The sequence below is a fragment of the Canis aureus genome, chromosome X, assembly GCF_053574225.1.
Source record: "Canis aureus isolate CA01 chromosome X, VMU_Caureus_v.1.0, whole genome shotgun sequence".
In the NCBI taxonomy this organism is placed as follows: Eukaryota; Metazoa; Chordata; class Mammalia; order Carnivora; family Canidae; genus Canis; species Canis aureus.
In genome coordinates this window covers 86,680,828-86,708,161 of record NC_135649.1, presented here as the reverse complement: position 1 = coordinate 86,708,161, position 27,334 = coordinate 86,680,828, and the positions used below count along the sequence as shown (strand labels likewise).

The 27,334-nt window shown below is 44.8% G+C and overlaps 1 protein-coding gene across 1 annotated transcript in view; it reads left to right on the top strand.

Annotated features, from left to right (window-relative positions):
- The window catches only part of LOC144308396 (amine oxidase [flavin-containing] A), a 70,220-nt gene extending 55,589 nt beyond the window's left edge, over positions 1–14,631 (top strand). The window contains exons 8-15 of the mRNA XM_077888791.1: positions 26–185; positions 1,103–1,199; positions 4,254–4,307; positions 8,395–8,452; positions 9,551–9,648; positions 11,311–11,422; positions 11,628–11,690; positions 11,884–14,631. Coding sequence (XP_077744917.1) covers positions 26–185; positions 1,103–1,199; positions 4,254–4,307; positions 8,395–8,452; positions 9,551–9,648; positions 11,311–11,422; positions 11,628–11,690; positions 11,884–12,030 — 789 coding nt within the window. The 3' untranslated portion in view covers positions 12,031–14,631. The remainder of the gene's footprint in view (positions 1–25; positions 186–1,102; positions 1,200–4,253; positions 4,308–8,394; positions 8,453–9,550; positions 9,649–11,310; positions 11,423–11,627; positions 11,691–11,883) is intronic.
- Positions 14,632–27,334: the final 12,703 nt, after the last annotated feature.

The window sequence follows — 27,334 nt, the reverse complement described above, 5'->3', positions numbered from 1 at the left end:
GTGGTATTCTATGTCTGTTTTTCAGTGCAAATACGTGATTAGTGCCATCCCTCCAACTTTGACTGCCAAGATCCACTTCAGACCAGAGCTTCCATCAGAGAGAAATCAGTTAATTCAGCGTCTTCCAATGGGAGCTATCATCAAGTGTATGATGTATTACAAGGAGGCCTTTTGGAAGAAGAAGGGTAGGCTGTGCTTCCTCCTGTTTAAATTGCGTTAAGTGAAGGGACCCCACTCTTTTTAGGGACCTTCAATTCTAGTAGACGTTGATAGTAGACATTGAACGGGAAAAAAGACTACAAAGATAAATATTTTTAAATTTGTAGAGAAAGGGCCAGAAATCTCAGTCTGTCCATCTCTTCACAGCCCCAGGCTACGAATGACCTCAAGAGCACTTACTGTCAATGAAAGGGAGGGAAGGAAAAGATCCTACCAAGTGGCGGAGGCACCATTGCCCTGCTTCCTGGCATATGTCCTGCCACTTACTCTAAGTGAGCAGAGTGACTCAAAGGGGTACTGTGGGAAGAGTACCCACACTCTTGGGCTTCACTTGCTTACTTAGCTGAGTGGCCTTGGGTGTGATACTACCTCTCAGCGTCAGTCTTCTTGTGTAGAATAGTAACAGCAAGACCTGCTGTCAGGAAGTTGCGAGAATTAGCTGAGGCAGGGCCTGGGTGGATATGGTGGCTCTTGTTGGTAAACCTGCTCCTATTCAAAGGATTCTGTCTCCCACCTTCTTCCATGGGTTCCTAAGGGTGATTCCCTCTGATGCAGACCTCTATTAACTGTGTATTCTGGGTCTCCGGGGCCACATTACAACTTGAGCCCTGCATTGGTCATACAATGACTTTTATCTAAAAGTCATTGGGATGGGTCATTTTCTACGTCTCTGAGTCAACAGACATCCTTGTATAGTTAATGTGTGTATTTAGTAAGGAAATATCTTCTAGAGTTGGGGCAAATATTTGAAATTTGCCTTCCTTTTAGCAAAAGAGTTTATGTTTGGGTATGTATATGTGTGTATAGGTATATATACACAATTTTTTCCCTAAATTTTTCTTGAGGTCAGTTTTAATCTCCTATGGATTTTCTCCTTATTAAGATTACTGTGGCTGTATGATCATTGAAGACGAGGAAGCTCCAATTTCAATAACCCTGGATGACACCAAGCCAGATGGATCACTGCCCGCTATCATGGGGTAAGTTAGAGCTGGATGCTTTGCGTTTTCTAAATCGTGTTGGTGTCTTGGTGTGGATGCTGGCAGAGCATATGGAATTGAGCTCAAGTGATCATAAATAACACGACAGAAATATATCATTTCCATGTTTTAAAATATTAATGTTTTGTATGTGGCACAAAACACTGGGGAAATTTTACAAAAACACTATTTTGAACTCGTGCTCATTTCTTTCTTTCCCCCATGAAGCTATTGAGGACAGAGCGAAGGAAGCAGCTAGACAGGCGGATGGTAGACAGCCCCGCCCAGAGGTAGAATGTCCACAGTCATCTAGAATGAGAATTGACTATTTTACTGTGTAAAACCTTTCAAAGTTTGGGTTTCTGGGCTGTAGCCTTTTCTGCACTCCAAACATCGTTACACAGCAAACGTTAGTATGTTAATTGTTACCCAGGGATATAATACCGATCAGCAGTGAGGAAATGCAGTTTGAGGAAGAGCCAGGCCTTGAGTGGGTGTCACTCTTTGTGATAGGTCACTCCACAGCTGTCCGTCACTAGGGATCGTCCAGGGTTTGGTTCTGTGTCTGGAAGAGGAGAGCTTTCCTCTTCTCTGCCCAGCACCCCTCCCCCACCTGCTCTGCTCTTGGGGGGCTGGGAGTCCAGAGAATGAAGCAGTGCTTTCACAAAGGAATTGGCTAAGGAGTCCTCCGCCTTCCCCGCTGTCCTGCCTTTGACCCTTCCTCAAAGCTCCACATATAAAAGAGCTGTTTATTCTAGCACATTACAACGGAAGAGCTCGGCTTCTATAACAGCCAAGTGACTTCCAGAGACCAGCGCTTTTCCCCCTCACCCTTGGGAGAGTCAAACTCACGCACATTGCATCACTGCAGGGAAATTACAAAACCAGAAGGCGACCCATGACCCCAGCCAGACTTAGCAGGCTCTGCTCCTGGACTGCCCACAAGACATTTTTTTTCCACAAGACATTTTGTAACCGCTTCTCTGGCTGCAAAATACCAGAACTAGCACCAGCCTCCCTGGGAAGGGCGGGTGCCCACAACCTAATAATCAGAGGAACAGCACATCCTCTTCAACTCTAACCCCACTGGACAAGAAAGGATACAGGCTGTGGGCAGGTTGCCATCACCTTCTGTGTGCCAGAAGAAAACCGAGGGTTGATGTAATAGATTCAGGAGACACTCAGGACCAATCCAACTGTGGATGATGGAAGGACATGGATGTTCTTCTTGCCCTGGGAGTTAGATATTGTGGCATCTGCCTTCCTGGGCTGTCTTCAGCTTTTTTTAGCCAGAACATGTATGGCAGCAGCTTTCCAGATAGGAATGGGGTTATTTAGGCAGTTCCTAAAAAGTGATACTCTAATCTTTTTTTTTTTTTTATCTAGACAGTTGCCTACGCCCTGCTCTTGCCTTGACACTGCATTGTCTCCACCCTGCTCTTTGCTCTGGGCAATGAAACCCTTAACGACGGGGTGGTAATTGTCCAATGCTGTGTTTGTGATACTAGTACCTTTTGGCAACTAGAAAGGACCTTGTACTTTTGAGCCATGAAATGTCCCCAGCCCAAAGCCAGTATGTTTAATTTCCTCAATAAAACCTCACTCACCAGAATGGCCAACACTAACTGCCCTTTAGAAAAGGAGTTGTAAGAAGCACCCAGGATCTAAAAAGGTTTTCAGGGAAATCATTTAATGTTTCATCTGATACTGATGGTTTTCACTCAAGTCCTGTGTAATCCTCAAATGACTGATTCTTACATAAACTTAAAATTTAACCAGAATCATTACTAGCAAGCCATAACATAAGTGTTAAATCAAGCAAAGTTATGACTATGTCCCATAAAGTTCATTAGTTCAAATGTCTCAAGTAGTCCACAGATTCCTCTGAAATGCTGTTCTCTAGATTAACGCAAATACATTTTGTAATCTTTGCTTCCTGTAATGATCTCGAATAACAGCTCCGAAGGAATTGCCAATCAAATTTTGGAGCAGTTTAATTTGAGGGTGAGGGAGAAGTCGAAGTATCTGTTTTTGGCTCTTGCATTCTCAGTCCTTATCTACTTGTCTTTTTTGGTCTGGAACAAAAGAAATCAAAGTGTAGTACTTGTTTTTAAATGCAAAAGTAATTTCCTTGTCCTTTAGCTCATTTGGATTTTTGAGCACTTTCTACTAATAGCATATGGAAGGACTTCTGGTCATAATTCAATTCTTTAAAACATACATGTGATTCAGTAATATATCACTATTTGTAGATAAATTATAACTGAGTTTTACTGAGTTACTGAATTTGGGGACTGGGCTAGGTCAGTTTCCCAGAAGCCAACTTGGAGATGGAGATTTGGGTACAAGGGGTTCCTCAGTGTGCGCTGGGGTTGCTCCCTGTGGGGAAAGGGAATGAATCAGGATCGCGCAGAGGGAGAGTTTGGGCTCCAGTGTTGTCCCCAGCGGAAGGTCTCAGAGCTCTAGAACTGTGATGGCCCTTCAGAGATGTCATGCACTGAGTGGACTTTCATACCCACTGCACTCCAGAGCCTGTCACCCTGGGGAGGAGTGGGACCTTGAGCCAGGCAGCCCTCTACTATAGAATGCAGTGGATGGGGGAAGGGTCTAGCCCTGAGCTGAGGGTAATGAGTGTTTAGTCATAAAGAGGGATCTGGGGGGCCCACCATGGCATCTACTACAACTGCTTTTTTAGATTTGGTTTTGCAGCTTTTATCAAGTATTTGGCAGAAGGCAGCAGTCAATTACCAGGATATCATTTAACACAACATTAATTCAACTAACATTTGATTTCCAACTATATACCAAGAACCACGCTGAACTTTGGGGGTAAAACATTGAGTGGGAGGTGACCAGTTACTTAGGAGCCCACAGTTTAGAGGGGTTTTGGAGCAAGGCAGATGGAAGACAGTCTGGCATTTGCTCTAATAGAGGGAAATAATGGGAGTGCGTGGGAGAGTTCATCAATGCTGAGTAGGCGGAGGCAGGAACATTTTAAAAAGAGGAGGCAACTCTCCTGTCACCTAATCGTTCAAATGTACCCTCTCTCTCCAGCTTCATACTTGCCCGAAAAGCTGACCGACTTGCCAAGCTCCATAAAGAAATAAGGTAAGAAGTGACATCTGAAACATACGTAAAAGCTTAGCTTTATATTGGGCTTGTGCACCAACAAGTATGATGGCATCAATGAAAACACCACAATTCACCAATAGGCTTAAAATCCCAAAATATCAACCTTTTGTCACCATAGCAACCTTTTTGTGACAGTCCCCTGGACTCAGTGCTGGCCCATAGGGGTAATTAATTTAGTTTTATATATTTGTGTTTATTTTACAGGGGTTGAGAGGTAGAGTTTCCCTGTAGGGTAGATGGAGAAAAGTTATAGGAAATAGTTGTTCAAAAAGCTTTAGAGGCTGAAACCTGATCACCCTGCAAGACCATTATCCCTTTTCCAAGGTTCTCTGAGTGTACTTTTTCTGAAAAGCAAATCCATGCATGTGGGTCAACTTGTATACATAAAATGATCCCCCTTTGATTATCTAGGATACAGCTCTGATGTTCCCTTCTCCTACTAGCTTCCTCGTATGAAACCATCATTTTAGAGGACAGAGGCTTTTTTTCTCCTTTCTCCCTTTCTCTTTCTGGCTTGTTGTATTTGTTATGTTTTGCCTTGGAATCCTTTCCTTTGTTCAGATAAAATCTTACTGGGAACTCTTATCTGGAAACAGTCATTTTGCTGTTGGGGGAGTTGGAGGGTTGCCTCTGGAATTTCTGGGCTTCCTTTCTTGAGGGTAGCCCTAAATCCTTTGTAGAGGACCAGGACGCGCACACGCCTGCACGCACACACACACACACACACACACACACACACACACAAAATTAAGCAGGAAATCCCCAAGCAGCCCTTGGTTTGAGAGTTACTCTGATGACTTTGGGATGCAGGCTGCAGAAGTTCTCCCATTTGCACACGAATTTGTTCACTTGAGCTACTGTGAGGTCTGATTTCAGGAAGGGAACCACTAGCTCAAAGAGGAAGAATGGGGCTCCAGCAATAGGGAATGGTTTGTCCAAGTTTCTCAAGCTAGCTTGTGACAAAGACAGGCCTAGGCTCCAATGCATACTTTTTTCCATTATGCCGCCCTAGCTTGACATTTTCTTTTGGATTTCCTGCTTTCCTTCTTTATTAATAGTAAAATAAATAACAGCCTGGATGTAGACGTTTGGTTATGATTCCACATGGTGGCTGAACTTCTCGAAAGTTTTTGTAAGGCAAAAAACGCTTAGAACTCTGAATGTGTCTTTGACTGGAGCAAGATTCCCAGAACTGACTGTGTCAAAAATCTGCCAGAGAATGTTTGTAAAATACATTTTTTTCTGAGGCTGATAGATTATTTGGTAGGTTAGGAGTGGGGCCTGAGTATTTTGTATTTTTTAACAAGCTTTTCAAATGATTATGACGAGCAGCCAGGTTTAGAAACCAGTGCGTAAATACAGCTATAAGCAATTTGCACAGTGACATCTTTTGGCCATCATTTAAAATATGTTCTATTATTTTTAGAGCCGAACTAACAGATCAGCAGGCTCTAACATTTTTGACTTCTATTACCTTCCCCAAAATTTTACATTTTAATGGGAAGAAGGGATGGAGAAGATAATTTCCTGATGGATTTGTATGAACTCATCCTTGACTCATCTAATACTGTGAAATACAGTAAATAATGACTTCATTTCTATTATAAGTGGTTTACTGTCCATGAGTGAAAAATTAACTGCAAGGTAGGTTATTAGATTTTAGATTTCATTCTGTTTATTTTATCTATTTATTTTTTTAAGATTTATTTATTTATTTATTTATTTATTTATTTATTTATTTATTTATTTATGAGACAGAGAATCAGCAGGGAGAGTGACAGAGGGAGAGGGAGAGGCAGACTCCCCACTGAGCAGGGAGCCTGATGTGGGATTCAGTACCAGGACCTCAGGATCACGACCTGAACCGAAGGCAGACCTTCAACTGACTGAGCCACCCAGGCACCCCCTTCTGTTGGGGTTTTTTTTGAAGATTTTATTTATTTGAGAGAGAACAGGCACAAGCAGGGTGGGGAAGGGCAGAAGCGCCACTCAGGCGCCCCCTCATTCAGCGTTTTTTTAAAAAAGATTTTATTTATCTATTCATGAGAGACAGAGAGAGAAAGTGGCAGAGACACAGGCAGAGGGAGAAGCAGGCTCCATGCAGGGAGCCTGACGTGGGACTCGATCCCGGGACTCCAGATCACATCCTGGGCTGAAAGCAGGCACTAAACCGCTGAGCCACCCAGGCGTCCCCTTAAAAATGTTTTCTAATGAAATTGGTGACATAAAATTTTCATTAAAAAAAATTCCTGTTTCTTTTGTTACTAGTAAGCATATAACCTTCTCTCCCATCCTTTTCCCCTCCTCTCATTTTTGGCCATTTTTCTCTTCAGCTTTCAGTACTTGACTTTCAGATTTGAATTAAACTCTTGGCCACATTTTGTAGCAAATTTTTTCCAGTTGTTTATTAGTGCATAACAAGTATTTTGGAGCAGTTTCAATGTTTAAACTCTATAAAGACTAAAGAAAGTAAATACCAAAGCACATAACTGGTTCAATGTGAACCTGGTCAAACAAATCCTGAAATTGAACCATTCATTTATAAAAGGAGTGATTTTAGTAAATTAGCACTTTTTAATTTCACCAAGAGTGATTGTGACTTTAAAAATACATGTTTCAAGAAGTGCTTAGATCATTTAAGTTACTGATTTTTAAAAATTTTAATGTATTTATTCATGAGAGACACACACACACACAGAGGCAGAGACACAGGCAGAGGGAGAGGCAGGCTCCATGCAAGGAGCCCGACGCAGCCCAGGGCATGAGCCCCAGGATCATGCCCTGGGCCGAAGGCGGCGCCAAACCGCTGAGCCAAGCTACTGATTTTTAAGACCTACCGCATGTCATGTTCTGTGAGAATCATTTATATAATGAATTATGAAGGCAGCCAAAGACTGTCTGAAGTAGCATCATGTAGCACATCATGCCACTCCTGGATACCCCTGTACACAGACCATTATGTCAAGTTACCGACAATGACTACAGTAGAACGATGATAGGCCTCTCATGGTTTAGCATATTTTTATTTTATTTATTATTATTATTTTTTAATTATTTGAGAGAGAGTGTGTGTGCGCAGAAGTGGGAGGAGGGGCAGGGGGAGAGTTCTGAAGAAGCAGGCTCAGCAGGGAGCCTGCAGTCTGACACCGACACACCGACACCGGACTTAATCCCTAGGACCAGAGAGCATGACCTGAGCTGAAATCAGAGAGCATGACCTGAGCTGAAATCAGACACTTAACTGACTGAGCCACCCAGGCTCCCCTATTTTATTTTTAAAGATTTTATTTATTTATTTATTTATTTATTTATTTATTTATTTATTTGAGAGAGATTGCAAGAGGATGCTCATAAATCTTAAAACATAAATAGAGGATAGTTAAAAAACACTGTCCTAAACATTATATGGTCTCATTCATTTGGGGAATATAAAAAATAGTGAAAGGGAATAAAAAAGGGGAAAGGAGAAAAAATGAGTGGGAAATATCAGAAAGGGAGACAACATGAGAAACTCCTAACTCTGGGAAACGAACTAGGGGTGGTAGAAGAGGAGGTGGGCGGGGGGTGGGGGTGGCTGAGTGACGGGCACTGAGGGGGGCACTTGATGGGATGAGCACTGGGTGTTATTCTATATGTTGGCAAATTGAACACCAATAAAAATATAAACTTATAAGAAAACACTGTCCTATGGTCTATAGACATAACAGGGAATATTCTAGAATTCTACATATTCTAGGAAAGTGATTTAACATCATTTCCTGCACTTAATCTAATCTTACTTTCCTCATTTGAATCTTGAACATATATGATATTGGGCAGTAAAAGAGGCAAAAATGTAAAAGGAAAATTCCGATGCATTTTCAAGTCAAATGACTATATTGAGGCATAGAACGTTAATCTGAGTGCAAAGATTCATGGAACTGTTCGTGTTGTATAGTTACCAGTGATTTTAGTTTCCCCTTAATACATCTGGTTCATTGGTGAAAGCCCTGGAACTCACCGTGTTTATTCTATACTCCTCAGTTATTACTTCCTTAACTTTTTTAAAAATTCTTCTTTATAGGAAGAGGAAAATCTGTGAGCTCTATGCCAAAGTGCTAGGATCCCAAGAAGCTTTACAAGTAAGAAACCCTCAGCTTTAATCCCTAGAAGGTTCTGCTCTGTTTGCTCTAAGTGGTAAAGCAAAGCAGAGTCTGGTTTCCTGACAGTCTTATGAAGAGAGTCTTATGAAGGGATATGCTTACTGGAGGATTAACTTCAGTCACAAAAAGGCCAATGAAGGCTGCCGTCAGGTGCATGCAATTTCTGATGCAGCAGTTCTTGGGCTGTTTCACTATTCCCTGGATAACTGGTAGCCAATTGCAATCAGGGCCTGGAGTCACAGGTATTATCTCTGGAGTGAGTGAGATCAGTTCCCAGAACAGAGTTCCTGCCCTCCTGTCAAAACCAACTGACTGCTTTGAGGTAAAATCCTAAGTACATCCTCATTTGTTGGTGAGGGTGCACTAGTGTATACTTGACAGGATGGGTGGAATCTAGACTCTCTCAGGTCAAAGCCACACTAATTGATTTTTCCATCTGTAGACTCAATTCGCAGCTCATGTAGGGATTTCGGTGCTTTCAATCTGCCACTGAAAGTGATGATGGGAATGAAATTCTGTCTGAAGATCCTATTAGCTAGCTGGAGGCTATTTCAGGGGATTATCTCTGAACTGTTCAAATAATAAACTTGCAGACTGTTAAGGAAAAACTCAGAGAAAGTTCTCCCATGTCTCTTGGAAACCATTGCTCATCTTTAATGGTCTTCATTTTAGCAGGATTCCCATCATTCACTTTCCTGAACCTGATTGTTTTTTTTTGTTTTTATTTTTTTTTCTGAACTTGATTGTTGAGGGGGTTTCCCCAAAGACTTAGTCTAAAGATTTCAGAGTCTGCACGGCAACACCCTGTCTCCCAGATATTGGAATATTCCATGTCTCCCCTCGTCAATAGGTTGAAAAAGTCAAAGTACACATGTTTTGTCACTTGCTATCTTACCACAGGCCATTTACTTGGTCCTGTCAGGTTTCCCCTTAAATGAAACAGAAAGAACCAGGGGCACCTTTTTTTTTTTTTTAAACATAAACTTGTTAAGGTAAAATATACGAGAGCCTTCGTGGTTGGCTGGTAGCATTTCAACTTTGTCTTCTCTTTGGAATTCTCTCCCCCACTGAATGCAGCCCGTACACTATGAAGAGAAGAACTGGTGCGAGGAGCAGTACTCCGGGGGCTGCTATACCGCCTACTTCCCCCCTGGGATCATGACTCACTACGGAAGGTACTGGCCAGACACTGTCCCCATTCATCGAAGCCATGCACTGACCTTAAACCCATAAGCGAAATTGGATGGGAATTTTAGAAATAGTAGCATTCTGTGAGTGCCCCGGGTAGTTAGTATGTGTATTTCTGGATATCTGTACATAGAACAATTGCTCTCAGTGCCCAGAACGGTAGCAGAACACCTGTGAGGAATTCAGGTGTCAATGATCTGTGTGAGAACAGCAAGCTGCAGTTGCTTGAGCTCAATTAGACATTCAGTTTCACATGAGTCCCCTGGGCTTCTGGGTAGCAGCTATACCTAAGGACGTTGGGCTAAAGACATCTTGCTGCAGCCACTCCTCTTCGAGGGGGTGGGGGGCATCCCTGGCGTGGACAGCTAAAATGTGAGCAGAAGGTGATCCTGGCATAGATTACAGGAAGCCCACCTTGGCTTCGAAGCCCCCTGCCCCAGAGGAGCCATTGTCTCTTGTAACAGCCTCATCGGCACGGTGTCTGTCCAGGAACATGCCTGGCTGCACAAGGCAGGACACTCAGGGAAGCCCAAAGGGAGAGCCTCCTGCTGGGTATTTGCAATGCAAGACATTCTTCCTGGCCCAGATGCAATTACCAGTGTGGCAGGAGGCATTTTGGCATAACTAGTGTCTCCTGGTACCCTCCCTGGCATGATACCTTCCGTCAGGTTCTCAGGGGAACCGAGCTAGAAAGTTAACTCCAGGTAACACATGTCCACAGAGAAAGAGGGCCTTCTTAACCCTTTCCTTACGTGAGCTTTTTCTTTGTGTTTATTTCATGAAATCAAATAGTCTTTGTCAGTGATAAGAGGGATTGATTAACTGGGGTAGTTCTGAGGGCAAAGTAGAAGCCTAGAAGTAGAAACCAGGGTCAGGAACAGATGAAACCAAAGATGTCTGAGTTGGAAAAAGGTGTGGAGGCCTTTGAGGGTGGAAGGTGTGCCACTCAGGAGACTGTATGAAAGTGGCTGCAGATATGGTAGGGGTCAAAGCCGACAAGCTGGGAGGGGACACTTGCCCATTCAGCTCAGCCCTTCCATGGCTTTCTTTGCTGAGACCCCTTTGTAAGAGAAGGCCCATTTCCCTGTCCTCAGATAAATCCACAGAAGCTAACTGTGTCCAGAGGTGGTTATTTTGAGACAGATGTATAATCCCTTGGCTCCATCCTTTGCTAGAAAGCAGTTCATCTCTGTCTTCCCACTTGCCACTGTGGTTCCTCCTGATACCCTGGGAGTGCCCGCATGGCTGGTGTCTGCTGCCAGATACCCTCTTGTGAAGAATGCACCCCTTTGAAAAGATGGTGTAGGGAGCAGGATCGACCACAGATAGGAAACCTAGTACAGAGAAATCCGATTGTGGGTTTCATGCGTGTGCTTGTATTCTAATCCTGGCTGGCTCGGAAAAGGCCAGCATCACCTTTAGTGATTGATGATCTGACAGCCTGATTCTCTCTGGCTTGAAAGTTCAGATCCTTGGGCACAGGCCCAGGGAACAGGGAAGAGCCTTTCTCCTTTGGCAGAGCCAAATGGGAGTTTTGGGAATGATTGGGGCTGGGCTCTGTTCTCTGGGATTAATGAGGGCAGCAGCGATGGGCTCATTTACCCTCGCTGCCTTCCCAGGTAACTCATGACCTCTCTGTTCTCTCAAAGGGTGATCCGCCAGCCATTTGGCAGGATTTACTTTGCTGGCACTGAGACGGCAACACACTGGAGCGGTTATATGGAAGGAGCTGTAGAGGCTGGGGAACGGACAGCTAGAGAGGTAAGGGAGGGAGCCACGTCACCCTCCAGTGGTGTTTTTGGCATCTGGATCTTTCTGCATCTTGACACTGATCAATTTGTACATCCACTTCGCAGCTCACTACACTCCTGGGTGTGGGGGCTCCTCTATGGCTAGCAGGGGCCTTGGCATCCCTCGGAACTATAGAAGCTCACTTCATAATCATACCATGGCCACTTTCTTGCAGGTCTTAAATGCTCTCGGGAGGGTGTCAGAGAAAGACCTGAAGACCCAGGAACCTGAATCAAAGGTGAGTTTAGTGGCTTCTTCTCCATGGATTGGTAACTGAATGTAAAAGTCTTGCCTCTCACCTTCTCGCCTATGAGGTCATTGTCGATGCCACCCTAGGGCAGGCGCGTGCACTGACATGGCAGACGTGTTCTCCCCACCTTTGTCAATACGAGTAAGAATGCTCTGCTAACGATCTCTGCTCATCCATCCAGGATGTTCCAGCTATGGAAATCACCCACACCTTCTGGGAGAGGAACCTGCCATCGGTGACAGGCCTGCTGAAGCTCATTGGATTTACCACATCAGTAACTGCCCTGTGGATTGTGGCGTACAAATTCAGGCTGCTGAGACGATCCTGAGTCTTCAGCCCCACACTCTCTGCTTACTCTTCCCCAGCACCATCAAAAGCAAAATGTCGACAAAGGCTGTGTCATTGGACCATCTTTAAATGCACTGATTTAAGTTTAGTCTCAGTCAGTGTCATAAGTAAAATCAACCCAAAGAATCACCTCATTAATTTCAATAAGATCAAGCTCCATCATGTTATTTGCCTGGGTAGACTAACTTGTATTGGTTGGTAGAATAAAACCTGTGATTAAGTCCTTGATTTCAAGATGTCTAATTGAAGTGCTGATCAGAAACCATTTCTGTGTCCTGTTTGTCTCCTCTAACACGAAATGCCTGGTTGATAGCAGAAATGAAGCATTTCGCTTTCTGTGTGTAGTGGTTGAGTAGGTGAAGGCCCAGACTGTGGCTGTCCTTTCCAGTCCTTAGGAAATAGAGAAGTGTAGGTCCAGGGCCCAGGGGCTCGCAGCTTCCTGGGGGTGAGCAGCTCCCCCTTTGGATGAGGAGTAGTACTTTAAAGCAGTGGAGGTGTAGACTATTGAGGGATGTCTTCCGGACTGCGCCTCAGGGGTCTCTTGGCCACTTCTAAGTCCTGTGAAGTTTCTAGACAGCTAATCCAATGTTTCGTTTGACTTGCTGTGATTTGTGTGTAGCTCTCCAGGGGAGCAGAGTAAATTAGTGGCAGGACTATTTGCGAGGAGGCCTCCTGATGAGCTCCACATGACACCAACTGCAAGAGGCATCTTCTCCTCCTCCTGGAGGATGGCTAGACATGCCTTCTCTCGCTATGGTCGATAACCTTCTCTGCCAATTTCAAGAAAGCACTTTCCTCCTTTCAGGTAGACCTTGTCTGTCTGAAGGCCCCTAGTGGCATATTTTTTTTCTTTTTCCTTAGGACCAGAGTAGAATTAGGCAGATCTGTTAACTAAAATGACAAGGTTACCTTTGAGTAAATATTAGCATGCTGATCTCTCTCAAATAGGAACTGAAATACACATGATGAATTTCTGATTGCTATTTGTTGAGACTATCAAATAGAGAAAGGAAAGCGGGGCTTTATATTATAACCTCACTGGCTTCAATTAAGTTTATAACAGACATGAAATTGAGTGATTTTAATATGAAGACTGAGTTCTCTATTTGAGGAATAAAGCAGGCCCAGAACAGTGCCCGCATCTTTCTGGCCTTTCCCATTTTAAAAACTCAGATTTTTTAAAGCTCCTTTCAGAGGTTTCAGCCATAAAAGACTACTTTTTTTCATATAAGCGTCTGGGGGAAAAACACCAATGTGATCAAATAAAGCAGTTGATAAGATTCAGTGGATCTGGGTACACAGGTGGATAGTAGTAACACCCTATCCCACATCATGGATGAATGAGGCATTTCATTTTAGATAGCTATACTAAAAATTGTAAATAAAAATTTTGATGGGCATACATCCACACATTCAACAAGCTACATTCAGATTCACTTTTTTAAAATCATCAGGTCAATCCTTATGTGTCTTGATTATTTTATGTTTTATAAGAAAGTGATACCATTGTGTTTGCCTCTCTGCTGAATGTCATATGATTGTTTTATAGCTGATGAATTTCTCTTATACTGCTCCCATATTAAAATTTTTGTTTCATACCCTTATTATCTCCTAATGCCTCTTAACCTAATCTGTCTTCTGTTGAATGGGAATGATAGATTGCCAGAGAAGATCAACCCAAGTTTATTACATAATTAACCTTACAAATTCACAAGTCACTGGATCCTGATAATGAGGGCTTAGCATTATTTTTCTGCCAGTGTTTACTTTTTAATTGAAAAGTGTTTTAGCTAACGTAGGAGTTTGGGCAATGTCTTGGATATGCTCCAGTCCATAAGGAGTTGCCACATATTATATCAAACTGCTCGGAGAAATCACATCCCTGATCTATGTCAGTTGTTTCTGTTCACTTACTGATTAACTTGTTTCTGACACACCTTTTGGGAAATGCTGATTTAAACTTTTTAACTGGCAACAGTTTTAACAGTAAGGAGGTTGTTAACAGATCTAAGTCTCTAATGTTGAAGGACTCTTGATTTACCCTCTTCTCAAACTTTTTTGGAAAACCAATTAATTTACCCTAATGAGATCAGCCCTGTTAAACTATAGATTAAGCTTAAAAATGGATGTTAGTTTGGGTGTGCCTAGAGAGGAAATCAGAACTGAGAACTCCCACCATTTTATTTGTCCAGCACCAAGATAATCCCATAGGTCTTTTCTTCCCACCCTAAGAAACTAAAGGCAGTTGAAGCAGTTGAGAGAACCTGGCACCTCCTTCACAGTCCTGAAAGCAGCATTGGCCTCACTCCACGGGAAGGTCAAGAATTAGACTTAAAAAGGTAATCTTTTTGTCACAACTGTTCGATGAGGACCTGAACCACCCTGAAGAGAAAATACCGAAGGATTGATTGTAAACTGTGTTTAGTTTGATTGTGAACTTGGTGCTGGATGTTCCGTCTGAAATGTGCCCAAATGCTACATGTGGGAGTACACATCTGTGCATGTGTTGCCATTGAAGTGATGATTTTTCTGTATGGTACTGTTTTATTTGTTAATAAAGTGCACTACCATCCCTGATTCAGACCTGGCTCCTCTTTTGAGTTAATGGGGGGTAGGCTTAAAAGGATGCTTTGTACTGACTCCCCAAGTTCCCCTGGTTCCCTTGGACTCATGTTCCATCACGGTTTCCTGGGAGCTGATTAACTGCTAGTGTATTGTGTTCCTGACTGGGTCACAATCAGTGTGGAGTCCAATGGAAGCTTTCTCTAATAAGCTTATGATACCTTGAGCATATCCCTGTGGTTCTCTGCTTCAGTCTCACCATTTGGAAGAGAGTGGGTTGCACTTGAAGGCTTCTAAGAATTCTTTTCATCGCTGCACAACGGAATTTATACATTTGCCGCCAGCACTCCTGTCTATTTTGGCCTCTATTGGTATGGCGGGAGCAAGTCACTCAGCCTTCCTGTATCTTGCTTCATTCCTTGTCTTAGGTTGGATTCCCTGGAAACAAATAGATGTAGAATCGGGGCAGAAATTTTTCTGGGGACGGCTCTCAAGAAGCAAGCAAGGCAGGAGTGGGCAGGAGTTGACCTACAAAGGAACTGCAGCTGAGGCCTCAGCAGATCCTAAAGGGGAGCTGGGAAGGCCCTTCAGAATTGATTCCCATTAAAATAGGGGATCTGGCTTCTCTGCCTTCATTAGCTGCCTTCTTGGGTTGGGTGAGGCAGGTCCAAGAACCATTCCTAGTGAGGAACTGTAGTGAACTGAGCTAGCCTGCATTCCCAGTAGCTGGTGGATCCAGAGAGAGGCACCCAGAGTATCCACTTTACACCCCACGAGAATACAGTTGCCCTTTGTCTTGTAGAAGATGTTGTGAACTTGAGCTTTGGTTTTACAGATAGAATGGTGCTATCTCTGTGAGCCTATCCCTGTTAGATAAAGAAATTGCTTTTAGAAGGTTGTACCTCTGTACTAGTTATGTAGAAGAAAAAACTCATAAGTGGAAGAAACTCTGGAAGTGAGTCAACCTCTATCTCATTGAAGAAACCCCTTCAGCAGGTTACTAACAACACATCAAATGCAGGGGTGAGAGAGGGATGTGCATTTATAAGCAGGGGCCCAAAATCTGATGTTTTGGGGAGTTAGGCAGCTGAAAATGAACTGTAGCAGGTATGATATATTAGGGAGTAGTAGGGATTGTGGCTGACCTGGTGAGTATCTGCCTCTCTCAACAGTATCTATATTCAAATTCCTAAGAGATTGTTAAGCAATGAAAAGCATTTGAAAGCTTTGCTCACACATCACAATTGTTCCGAAGTCTCTGATAAGTAAAACAAGCTTTGGTCTTATATCATTTTAAAAAATGACAGATTCTTTTAGGGCGCCTTTGATTTTCTGTGAAATGGCACCAAGACCAGCAACCATTTTGTCTAACTATTTAGAACAGGTAAGAGAGGCCTGTGTTGGAAGGGCAAAAAGACCAGGGTGGGGAAAGAACCCCTTCAAAGCCCCTCTTAGACCAGAAATCTCCCTCAAGAACTAACCCCCCAGCCCAGCCCGGGCAATGCTTATCTGCCACCATGTCAATGTCATGGTTGACAAGACCAGTGCCAAACTTTATCGGAACAAACCCATCCTCTTAGTGGGATTGAACTCACAGCTCTTTTGTCAGTGTTCAATCTGTGCTGACTACAGTGTAATTCTAGTAAACAGGGCATCAGCATTGGATGGATTTTTAAAACTATGAAGCTACTATCTGCTTTATACCAAGGTGGTGGTAAAATGCAAGGTATGTCCCTTAGCCTGAAGGGGCTGGCTGGGACATTGGAAGAACAGACAGTCATTCAACACACGCTTACTGAGCACTGACTATGTGCTGCTAGGCACCGTGCTGGGATTCAGCAGTGAACAAGACAGAGCCCAACCTCGTGGTGCACAAGGTCTAGTGTAGACGCCAAGGAACACATTCACTATGGCTCTGGTCAGTGCCATGACAGAAAAGCATAGCATAGATGAATGCAGAGGAAGTGCTTGGGGTGTGTGGGGGGGAACATGAGATTTAACGGGAAGTTTCTAGAGTTTGTCCTCAAGCCTCCATGAGCATCACCATGTGGCAAATCAGTGAGAATACTTCACTGGGTAGAGAAAGGAAGTTACAAAATAACAAGATGTCTTAGTCTGATGGGGCTGTTAACAAAATGGGGTAAACTGGGTGGCTTATATACAGCAGAAATTAGTCTCACAGTTCTGGAGGCTAGAAGTCCAGGATCAAGTCCAAGGACTCCATTGAGCATTGTTTGCCTTTAAGTCTTTTTACTGTTCTCCACTGGGCCCTCTTCTGGGCCCTGTTCAGCGCCTGGAGATCTGTATCGCCAAAGACTATCTTCCGGCCCCCTGTATGGAGGGGCCGCCTAAATTTGTTTTAAAAGAGTGCCATCTTCTGGCCAAATACTGCTGATTCAATGGAAAGCCTAAAGTATCCAAAAGTCGTTCTTGGGGGAAACTAACAGGTGTCACCTCCATCCAGAATTTCCTCCAAACACATGTCTGTTCTCTCTTACTTCCCATTTGCTGCATGGATCAAAAACATTTAATGTTTAATATCCACAGCCTTTCCTCTGCCCAAATTCCCCAGGAAGAATTTTTTGTTGTTGTTAGAAAAAATTCTGGGCTTGGTTGCTCAGCTTCTATTGTGTCCATCTGGATCCTGGGAGAGGAAAATTGGTGGGAGGTGGGAGAAGTGGAAGGGATTGCTTTTACCTTAGATAGGGCAGGGAACTAATCCAGGAAAAGCAGGAGAGAGGGGCTAGGGGGGAGAGAAAGTTCTAGAAAACCAACTTGGGGCTATGGAGTGCAGCTGGAGAGAAGGGAGGTTTGCAAAAGCTGCCTTGACCACCTAGAAACACAGGAAGTGAGGAAGGCTTTTAGGAAGTCTGGCTAAGAGTCCTGTGGTGCAGTAAGGATCTACATTAGCCATTATACCTTGAAGGTCTAAATTGTGTTTCTTTTAGATAATGTGTTGCACTGGGACCACTTTAGAGGCCCCCCAAACAGCCTATGTTATTCTGGGCTATATAAATTCAGAAAGCATATGGTTAATAGTGCCCGGCATCCTGAAGTGTGTCTATGAGTCCTGTGGGTTCAGTTAATGGGATCTCAGATGAACTAAACAGAAGAACCTCAGAAAATGTGCCCTGGAAAGACCACATCTAAGCTGGTAAACTGTGCACCCCAGACTGGATAGACACGAAATAGGTCTCACAATGAATTAGATTTATATTAAGGAAAATGAGATCTTCTTGCCCATAATGTGTTTTCAACTGACTCCCATGGACCATTATATTGGCATCAACCAGTAAACGTGGGAGGGGCAGATGTGGGGCCCCTGTGTGGGCATAAAGAGGCTGCCAGTGTCCAATAGGCTTTGTATTTAGACAGCGCAGAGCAGGCTGGAGCGTGCATCCTAAAGACAAGTTGGGTGTTGGGGTCCATTGAGACAGGCTAAAGGCAGATGAGCTTTTCCAACAAACCAACCACCAATGGCCATTTTAACTCTATGGGCTGTATTGGTTTCCTATTGGTCCTATCCCAAATGACCACAAACTCAGCGGCTTAAAACAACATGAACTTAATATCTTACAGTTCTGGAGCTCAAAAGTTTGAAATGAGTCTTCCAGGGTTAAAATCAGGGTGAATCCATTCCTTTCCTCTTCCAACTTCTAGAGGTTGCCAATTTCTTTGGCTGGTGCCATATCACTCCACTCTCTTGCTACCATGGACACATCACCTCCTCCTCCTGACTCCTTTCTATGAGACCCATGTTAATAATTGTGCCCACCTCAACAATCCTGGGTAATCGCCCTATTTTACAATCCTTAATCCTATCTGCAAAGTCCCTTTGCCATGTAAGGTAATATATTCATAGTTCTGGGGTTAGGACGTGAACATCTTTGTTAGGGTCAATATTCAACCCACCCCCTGGGCCATAATGCTCTTGAAAGCCAAGGATTAAAAGCCAGCATTGGTCTGTCCTCAAATTCCTGCTATTTCAGGCACCTGAATCTGGAGCAGCAAGCAGAACATTTAATGACTTAAAAGCAGATGAGCTCGCTCCCACTTCCACAAATGCCGCCCCTCCCTGCTCCACCACACACACATCTGAATATAGCCATTTCTTGCTTTTGTCCTCTAGATAGAAAAACGCTGGAATCTGTGATCCTCAGAAGCAAATGTATTTGTTCTACATAAGCACAGAACCAGACTCTAGTTTTGTACCTTCCATAAATGAGAGAACAGAAATTTTTATTCTAACCCAACTTCCTTCAGCCTTTGCTCATGACTGAGTCCTGTGCTCTTACAGGAACCTTCTCGGTCCTCACTTCAAGTAGCAGAGCCTCAAAGTAAAAGTACCCTACCAGGCACCTGTCAACAAGCGTTGATCACCCAAGAGACGAGGCAACATGCTGATTGAGCAAAGCTAAGTTTATTAGACTCGCTGCGGTGAAGAATATCCCATTGGCAGTGTTAGCAGTGTCTCAAAGTGGAGAAATCAGGGCAGAGTTTTTAGGTTTGTAGGGTTTTCGACTTGGGCTCGGTGATTTGCAGGGCTGATCTTGCAAAGCAGAAAACTGGTTGGGGTTGGCAGAGTCTATGACATAGTCGTTCAGGATTGCTAGGCACAGTGAGGTTGGGGTCTTTGAAGTGAGCCTCGGTAGGTAAAGCCATTTTTGGCAGTTCGAAGTTTCGTGTGCCAGGAACGAGTATGTCCTGGGACAAGTAGCCAAGTTATTTTGACTGGTTCCTGTATTGTTCAGCTCAGGGACAGGAAAGCAAGTTGGTTTCAGTTCTTAGAACTGAGAATACTTAGGATTGTGACATGCACATTTTAATTTTTTAAAAGATTTTATTTATTCATGAGAGACACACAGAGAGAGGCAGAGGGAGAAACAGGCTTCCTGGGGGAGCCCCATATGGGACTCAATCCAAGGACTCTGGGATCACGCCCTGAGCCGAAGGCAGACACTCAACCGCTGAGCCACTCAGGTGCCCTGCGTGTTTTGATTTCTTAGCCTTAAGAACTCTTTAGAAACAGATTCCTTGAGGCACCTGTGTGGCTCAGTCAGTTAAGTGTCTGCCTTCGGCTCAGGTCATGATCCTGGGGTGCTGGGATGGAGCCCCACATTGGGCTCCCTGCTCAGCAGGGGGGTCGGCTTCTCCTTCTCCCTCTCTCCCTTCCCCTGCTCATGCTCTCTTAGATAAATAAATAAAATCCCAAAACAACAACAACAGATTCCTTGTAAAGTCATCTTCCTTTTCAGATAAGCATATGTGCTAAGAGCTTGGGTTTATGGAGGCAGCTGGGCCTGGGTTTGAATCTTGATATCGAGCATGCTTTTTCTCATCTGCTAAATGGAGCTCGTCAGTTATTCTGAGAATTCAGTGGGATGATGTTGGTGAAAGTTGTTAGTAATGATAAATGTTAGCCTTAAGAAAAAAAAAAAAAAAGAAGATTCGGGATCACAGTTTGTGGTCTCTTATGACTCCTACTTCTAAAATACACCTAGAATGACTTCTTTCCTCTGCTATCATCTCTCTGGTCATCTCCTGCCCAAATGTCTGGGTGTCTCTTTTACCATACCACCGGAGTAGCCTGAGTGATCTTTTTAAAAATGCAAGTCTGGTCCTGTCAATTGGGGCTCAAGGCCCTCCGTAGCTGCTGGTTGCACTTTGGGTAAGAGCCTGTCTGGCGGCTTGGAAGGCCTTGTCTGCTCTGTTCCCTGCCTGCTTCCCTAAGCATGCCTCAAGCCACTCTTCTATCTCAGAATATTCTGGCCATCTAGAGCTGCTTATAAATCCTCAGACATATCCAGATCTTTTCTGTCTTCAGCTACCTTCTCTTTAGAAGGTTCTTTTCCCTATTCTTCACTTGGCTAAACCCTTTGGGGCGCAGATGATATATCATTTCCTCAGTGATGCCTTTCCTGATAATGCCTTTCCCACAATTAATTCTCCATTATAATCTCTTATTATTGTCTCTGCTTTTCCTCCCTAAAGCTTTGAGATTGCCCATTTATTTAAATGATGTTTAAAAATATTAAAAAATAAATGACATTTAATCGCTCCCCAACTGGTAGCTCCCACCACGAATGGGGTGCATGTGTGCAGATATCTGGGGGCCACCAGACCTCCGGGCAGAGGGACAGGGTCTTGGGTGGCCAGAGCCCGCAAGCTGATCATTTCCCGGCATGAGGTGACCTTGGCCATTTACCCGATATGCCATACAAATAGGATCATTTTTTCCCCCTGTGTGATTTGTGAAAAGCACTGACTTCGGCCAGTATTTTTGGCACACATCGAGATATAAGCAAATAAGGATCAAGAAACATCATTAATATTCACATTTTCCTAAGCAATATCACTTGCAAGAGAAAAAAAAACCACCAAAAAACCTAAAACCCACTGTCATTTTCCTGAACCCACAATTTCATATGGTTCCTGGCATCGTAATGGTAATGACATAGCTTCAAACGTACCCAGCCACAAATTTAAGTTTGCTGCTCTTTAATTATTTTACTTCCATTGCAACATGTCCTCAAAAGAAGGAATTTAAATGAGCCAATTAGTTACCGGAGGTCAGTCTGGAAGAAATAATTGACAGGAGTAGTCCTCAGATCTCACCAGGGCTCCTTGGATTTAAATTGGAATCTGAGAGAGAGGCATTTATTCATTATTTATTTCACTCGATCATTTATGACATGCCTGGTCTTGGGGGGAAGCTGGGTATCTGGCTGAAATACAAAATTAACAAATTAAAACTAACAAGCACAGAGAGGAATGAATCCAGTCTCACCCCCGCTCACTTCAAGGGCTGGGACTGACCCTGGGTGCAGCCGGGAAGGGTGCCCCTGGCTTCTTAAAGTTTGGCCAACCTTCTCCTCTGGGTGCCCCCCACACAGCTGCCCCCCACACCCACCCTGCACTCCCAACTCCCAGCAACATGCAAGAATCTGTCCATGGTGGAAATTTCTGGTCAGGTAAAGAAAGAAGACAGTATTGGGACAATATGAGGGTTGTTTAGCATTAGGCAAGTGCTTTCAAGCATTCTGCAGAGAACAATCCTCAGGATTGTTGGATGAACGTCTAGGAAAACCGGCTCTGCATGGCCAGTCCCTCTGAGACAGCAAGGAGCCCATGCCCGGTGCAACGTCGTGTCCCCATGGACTGGCCAGGATGAGCAAAGGGCAGCAGCCTTGGTGGCTGAGGAATGTTCAGAGAGAAAGGTGGGCTTTCCATGCAAGTGTCCAGCCATTCTCAGTCCAGGCTTCCAGGGTGTCCTGGGAGGTTGGCAGAAGGCACCAGTAGGAAATCGGAATCCAGAGCCGGGCATGCTTTGGAGCTCAGGCAGGAGGGCCCCACATACATAAGGCAACAGAGACCCGTCCTCTCGCAGAATTCCCAGGGGGCTGCTGGTGGTTATGGGACACAGAGCCTCAGTCCTGGTCCCTGAGGCACACCCATCTTTGCCAGAGGATGGGGTCTGGACCCAGTCTTAGGCCAGTGGTCTGCACCAGGCACTTTAATTTCCCTGTTCTCACCACATCCCCCTACGAGGCAGGGGTGTAGCTGGAACCCCCGTGCTTCCAATCTCCCACCCTCGTCTCCCAGCTCTGTATGACTCTTCATCCCCTTCTGAGGGCTGGACCCCTGAGTCCACCTGCCCTAGTCTCCAGGGACTTTGACTCACCCCCCTGCCAGCACAACCCCCCACCCCGGGATCCTGCCGTTCCACTCTGCTCACCTGTCCAGGTGACTCTCCCAAAGCAGGGGTACTGTGTGATGGCCGCTGCAAGCCTCCATGGGTTGGGATGGGGGCTACAGCCTCACTGGCCCGGCCGACTCTCCTGCCCTTGGCTTCCTGAAGGAGGACATTCTGGAGTCAAGCAACTGAAGACAAAAGGTAGGAGTCCTCCAGGCTGACAACAGGGGAGGCAGCCCAAGACAGGGGAAATAGTACTGTCTACAGGTAGAAGTCCCAAGGGACGGTTCTCAGGCCACAGTCTGCTGGGTGGACAAGAGGCCGACAGAACTTACTAGGGCCTTCCCCTGTCACCCATCTTTATTCTAGCTCACCCACCTGCTTTTTTACTGAGCTCATTTATTCTTTCTCTTTTTCTTTCTTTTTTTTTCTTTTTCTTTCTTTATTTCCTTTTCTCTCTTTTTTTAAAGAATAATTTATTTATTTATTTATTTATTTATTTATTTATTTATTTACTCATGAGAGGCACAGAGGAAGAGAGAGGCAGAGACACAGGCAGAGGGAGAAGCAGGCTCCATGCAGGGAGCCCCATGCAGAACTCGATCCCAGAACTCCGGGATCACGACCTGAGCCGAAGGCAAATGCTCAACCGCTGAGCCACCCAGGTGTCCCTCTTTCTTTCTTTCTTTTGAATATTTATTCATTTTATTTAGAGAGAGAAAGAGAAAGCCAGGGGGAGAGGCAGAAGGAGAGAGAATCCCAAGCCGACTTTGCACTGAGCACAGAGCTCAATGTGGGCCTGATCCTACGACCCAAGATCATGACCTGAACCAAAACCAAGATTCAGACGCTCAACTGACTGAGCCCCCCAGGCACCTCTCACTGAGCTCTTTCAAACAGGGAACACAGGTCCGAGGTCAAGCCATGAAAAGTATCTTTCAGCATCCCCCTCCTGACCCCTGAGAAGCATGGGGCACATTTGGGGCCCTCCTTGCTCTGTCAGCAGGACCCTGGAGAAGAAGGGGGTGGCCCACTGGAAGCACACCAGGAGGAAGCCAGGCAGGGGCTGGGGGAAAGGGTCATGACTTTCAAGGAGGAGCCTAGGAAGTGAGGGGGAGGGAGAGATCACAGGCCTCTGGACATCACTCACCTCGTGCGGACGCTGCTCAGAAGACCCCTGTTCAGAGTGGATTTTATTTCTAGGTTGACCACAGCAGGATGACGCTTATTCACACCAGGGTAAGACGGCCAGAATCCACTTGCTGGGCTGGATGTGCATTTCGAGAAACCTCCTCTCCACGAGGTTGTCTGATGTAATATTTCAGACGGTGTGAAAAAATAAAATAGGGACCCTTCAGGCCTTGGTCACTCTGTCCCCGCTGGAGTCCCTCAGATTCCCCACCCGGACAGTCCTTGCCCTTCCCTTTCCCGTGTCCAAATGCTTGTCTACGATCTCCTCCATCCTCTGCTTACCTGCCATCTTTTTTTGGGGGGCGGGGGGCGGCAGGGGACACAGGTCTTGATTTTCCATTTTGTTTTATTGACTTGATATTTACACATATAGCTGTATGTTGCCTCAAATCCTTTGGGAAGTAACAGACAACAAGCAAATACATAAATAACAGGAGAGGATTGTCTAGCCAGGTTTCTGGACACCGGAAATCTAGAACAGAAATGTTTTCAGGAGACTAAGAAATAACTACTCACCTTTTAACACCAGGTTATTACCATCATTGAAAAGCTATAACAATGTAGCTTATAGTGGATGATCAGAGTGGAGTCACAGTGGTTCCTCTGAGCACACCAGACAGGTTTCTTTTTTTTAAAAAAAGATTTTATTTATTTATTAATGAGAGAGAGAGAGAGAGAGAGAGAGAAAGAGAGGAGAGAGAGAGGCAGAGACACAGGCAGAGGGAGAAGCAGGCTCCATGCAGGGAGTCCGACGTGGGACTCAATCCCGGGTCTCCAGGATCACGCCCTGGGCCGAAGGCGGCGCTAAACCACTGAGCCACCCAGGGATCCCACCAGATATGTTTCTTATAGGGATCACAGCTATTTGTAATGAGGAAATACGTATGGAACGTGTACACAAAATGTTTGCATGTCTCAGGGTTCATCTCCAGACATTTCTCTATCTGTACTCAATCCTGCCCCCCCAAATTATATCAACAGCCCCAATCTCTCCCCTTAACTCTAACAAGTATGGTCAACAGTCTACCTGACGTCCTGCTTGGATGTTCACGCATACGTAATAGATCTCTCCAGTGTATCTCAAGCGGCCCAGAGTCTCTGGCTTGGACAAAGCCGCCCCGGCCTCCTAACTAGCCTCCTGCTCCCACTCGTACTGCATGACAGCCTGCTTTCCACATTGCAAAGTGAGTCACAGGCTGAAGTCCCCAGGAAGCTGACTCCAGGTTGGAGATTTGCGTGCAGGGAGTATTCTGGAGGATGCCCTGGGGATCCATACCTGTGAGGGAGCGAGGGAAACAGGATTGGGCAGAAGGTGAGGTTCAACTATGCCCAGCTTGCTGGAGAGCTGTCCGCTGATCCCATGAGAGCTCTGGAGCTGGGATAGTCTTCTGTCCCTGCTCCATGCCCAGTCATTGGATGTGGGCTACCCCTAGGAAGGGGCAGATCTTTGGGCCAGGGTGTTTCCTCAGCCTACAGAAATGGGCACAGCCACGAGCTATCAGCTTCCCAACTTCCAGGGAGACTGGGTGCCCTCAGTCCCAGAGGAGGGACCTGGGTGGCACAGCACAGTCTTCACTACCAAGCAATTCTTGTAAACATTTGCCAAACCCCCTACAAGAAACCCTTCAGTGGATGATCTTCACACTTGGAATAAAAACCAGAGCCTTACTATGGCCTAAGACTTCCTACGTGATCTGGCTCCCATCAAACTCTCCCATATTACTTCCTACTGCTAATTTCCTGTGACTATTGCTCCTGCCTCACGGGCCCCCCTGCCCTTCCTTAGATGTTCCAATCACATTCTCACCTTTGGGCCTTGCCCTTGCTGTTTCTCCTGCCTGGAATGCTCTTCCCCCAGAGAGCAGAATGCTCCCTTTCTTTATTTAGGACTCCGTCTAAACATCACTTTCTCAGTGAGGCCTAAGCTGACCACCCAGTCTACTATAGTCACCCTCTCCCCACATCACAACATTTTCCTTGCTTCTGCTTACACTTTCTTGATGACATTTCTCTCCACTGACAGTGCATCACAGTCTTGGTTGATGGATCATCTACCCATTAGCAGTTAAGTTCCATGAAGAGAGGGTCTTCTTCAGTTTTGTTCACAACTATGCTCCCAGAACCTAGGAAAAGACCTGGGATAGACAGTATTTGACGTATGTCTGCTCACTTAGAGCTGAATGGTGATCATTCCTTAATCCGTCTAATGCAATGGGCAAAGAATACATCAGGAAGATGTTGGGGTTAGACTGAGTAGTAAGGGAGCAAGCACAAAAGAAGCTGTCTAAGCTTTGGAAATACCAGCAACTCAGAAAGATCAGGCCCTTGGTGTTCTGGATAACTTCTTATAAGGCTGGCTCAAGGAGTCAAGAGAATACTCAGAGGTTTGGAACAACTTCCAGGTGGGTTTGTAACTGATTTTTTAAAAAGGATTTTTAAAATTTATTTATTTATTTATTTATTTATTTATTTATTTATTTATTTATTTGAAAGAGAGATTGGGAGAGAGAACACAGAGGGAGAGGGAAAAGCAGGCTCCCCCACTGAGCAGGGGCCCTACTATGGGGCTCGATCCCAGGACCCTGAGATCACGACCTGAGCTGAGCCACCCAGGTGCCCCTCCCAGGTGGGTTTGAAACCCATGGCCACCTCTTACTGATTCTAGACCTTTGCCTTGTAACATCTTTGAGACTCAGACTCCTCATCTGTAAAATGAAGATGATGGGGATGATTTCAGGATTAAAAGAGATGATGTACAGTGTCTTGTAAATAATACATGTTTAAAGGAAGTAACTGTTATTATAATACAATTAATAATAAGCATGATTATTATCCAAAGACAATCTTATAAGAAGTTCTTAAATTATGTCAAGTTGGGTGGGTCTTTTAGGATGCTTTGGACTGTAAGTACCAGAAAACACATATTCAAACTTGTTGAACTTATTTCTCATATGGGCCAGCCATCCTGAGACAGGACAGGCTGTAAGTAGGTGCATCAGGGATGCAACTCTGTACCTCTGTGACTATTTTGGCCCTGATCTGTTCTGTGTATGGGACTCATCCTTGGCTTGAAAGCCAGATAGCTATAGAGATGATAGCTATCTCATCCAGACACTTGCAATGTCCACATGAAGGATGGCATGGGCTTTTTATTTCATGGGTCTGTTTTTTTCTAGATTTTATTTACTTATTAGAGACACAGAGAGGCAGAGACATAGGCAGAGACACAGGCAGAGGGAGAAGCAGGTTCTCTGTGGGGAGCCCAATGTGGGACTTGATCCCAGGACCCCGCGTTCACACCCTGAGCTGAAGGCATATGCTCAGCCACTGAGGCACCAAGGCACTCCTCATGGGTCTGTTTTTAAAATGAGGGACCCTGGGGTGCCTGACTGGTTCAGCCAGTAGAGCATGTGACTTAAGATTGTAAGCTTGTGCCCCATGTTGGGTGTAAAGATTACTTAAAAACAAAATCTTAAAAAAAAAAAACCTCAGTTTCCTAGAGGCTCCAGCCTACCCACCCTCCACCCCCACACACACCCAAGAAGACTGCTTTTGTTCCATTAGTCAGAGTTGCACAACATAGTCAGGCTTAAGTCAACCATTGACAAAGGAAACAGGCCCACCACCATTGGTGTAGACTAAACAATACCCACACCTTGGGGCTGAAGATGTGGCCAGCTTACCTATCCCACAGCATAGCAGTGGGTGAATAGCTGAACAAAATCAAGATTATATTAGGAAGAGAGTGGAAGGATGCATATTGAGTAAGCCTAATACCCAACATTCCCCCTACCTTGTGGCTCAAAAAGATGGCCATTGACAATGGACATGGCCTGTA